Source organism: Alligator sinensis, unplaced genomic scaffold (genome assembly GCF_000455745.1).
Source record: "Alligator sinensis unplaced genomic scaffold, ASM45574v1 scaffold107_3, whole genome shotgun sequence".
Classification (NCBI taxonomy): Eukaryota; Metazoa; Chordata; order Crocodylia; family Alligatoridae; genus Alligator; species Alligator sinensis.
Window position 1 is genome coordinate 679,385 of NW_005842578.1, and position 1,657 is coordinate 681,041.

The 1,657-nt window shown below is 66.1% G+C and overlaps 1 protein-coding gene across 1 annotated transcript in view; it reads right to left on the bottom strand.

Moving 5' to 3' along the window:
• Positions 1-618: 618 nt before the first annotated feature.
• The window catches only part of FBXO46 (F-box protein 46), a gene marked incomplete at its 5' end in the record, with an annotated part of 2,323 nt that continues 1,284 nt past the window's right edge, over positions 619-1,657 (bottom strand). The window contains one exon of the mRNA XM_025214311.1: positions 619-1,657. This exon is cut by the window's right edge and continues 8 nt beyond it. Within this exon, the coding sequence (XP_025070096.1) occupies positions 1,200-1,657 (458 nt within the window).

Genomic DNA, 1,657 nt, shown 5'->3' on the forward strand with positions numbered 1-1,657 from the left:
GCCGCGCGGTGAGGCGAGGCGCTACATAGTCGCGCCCACTCCAGGCAGGAAAGGGGCGGGGCCCCAGGTTGCACCCGCCCGTAGGGACGCGATTTTATGAGACGTCATACCATGATGAACGGCGCTACCGGCTCTGATTGGGTGGCTTCCCATAGGGGCGGATCCGAACGGGACACGCCCGCTGGGGGCGGGGCACTCGGGGACACGTCACCCCAGAAAAAGCTCCAGGCTCCTCCCCGCCTCGTTCTGGGCTCCCCGGGCAGGTGCAGCCACCTCTGGGGTGGAGCGGACCTGTGAGTAGGCCGAGGAAGCATCGGCGCGCCCTGGGGCGGTGCATTGTGGGATAGGTAGCGCGCCCGCCAGCCTGGCCTGAGACCCGCCCACACTTCCCAGGAGGCCCCGGGGCCGCAGCTACTTGGCTTTGCAGAGAGCCTGAATTCCTGCCTGCCTCGTCTGGTTTGGGAAGCTAAGCAGGGTCCGGCCTGGTTCATCCCTGGATGGGTGACCGTTTGGCTTGTGCCCCTCCCTTCCCTGGCATGGTGCTGTCACTGACCTTAAGGTGTTCCCTGGGGAAGGGGGTGATCATTGCTGTGGCGAGGAAGGGTCGAGCACTCTGCCTGGGTTTTTCCTCTTTAATCGTTTTTTCCCCACTCAACAGTCGTTTGCAATGTCACACATGCACGAAGACAGGCATATAAATATGGGAGGGGCTGCAGGCCCAGAGTCTGATGGGCGTGCTGTGGGGCACGAGCTGGGCATGGAGGGGCCGGGCTGGGGTCAAGGCCACTTACGGTGGTGGTGGTGGCTGGGAGCTGAGGGCCCCCCATAAACCACTGGGGAGCGGCTGGGAGAGACGGGAAGAACCCAGGTGTCCTCGCCGGGGGGACGGAGATGGGGGGTCTTTGGTGAGGGTCTTGGGGAGGGACGGGGGAGCCGGCCCCCACCCCCGAGGGAGGGTCGTGCCCAGCTGAGCCCTTCTGAGGGTCCTGATCCCAGCCCAGGTGCTGGGGCTGCCCCCGGGTGCTGGCAGGGGCAGGTGTGGTCCTTTCTCCAGCACCCCCTGCTGCACCCACTCCTTCTCTGCACCCCCAAATCTCAACATCAAACACAGGCAAAAAAAAACCCCAAAAGGGGGAGGGGGCAATAACCCCCCCAAGTCGTGTCAGCTGCGGGGGGTGGGCCCACCCCCCCCCCGCCCCTCACCGGGCATCCTCGCGGTGCCCGCCCCCACGGTCCCGATCCCGGTCCCGCGCCAGGCAGGGCTGCACCCAGTGGTTGTCGTGCAGCCCCACGCGGCAGCCGGGCGCCTCCTTGTCGGGGGGACGGCAGCACATCCAGTAGGAGCGTCCGTAAGGCAGGTCGTGGTGGTAGGGCTTGGGGTGCCAGCGGCACAGCGAGACGTCGCCCTTCTCGTAGCGCTTGCGGCACTGCTTGCAGGGGTCGTCGCGGTAGAGCGGGTCGCGGGTCCAGCGCGAGTCCGTGGCCTGGATGCCGAAGGTCTCGATGAGTGACTTGAAGTAGTGGCAGGAGCACTTGAGCGCGGCCAGCGACCGCGTGGGCAGGTAGGCGAAGATCTTCACCATGACGTGCTCAGGCAGCAGCAGCATGTACTGCCGCGGCTCTAGCAGGCGCTGGATCTTGAAGCGGATCTCCCGGA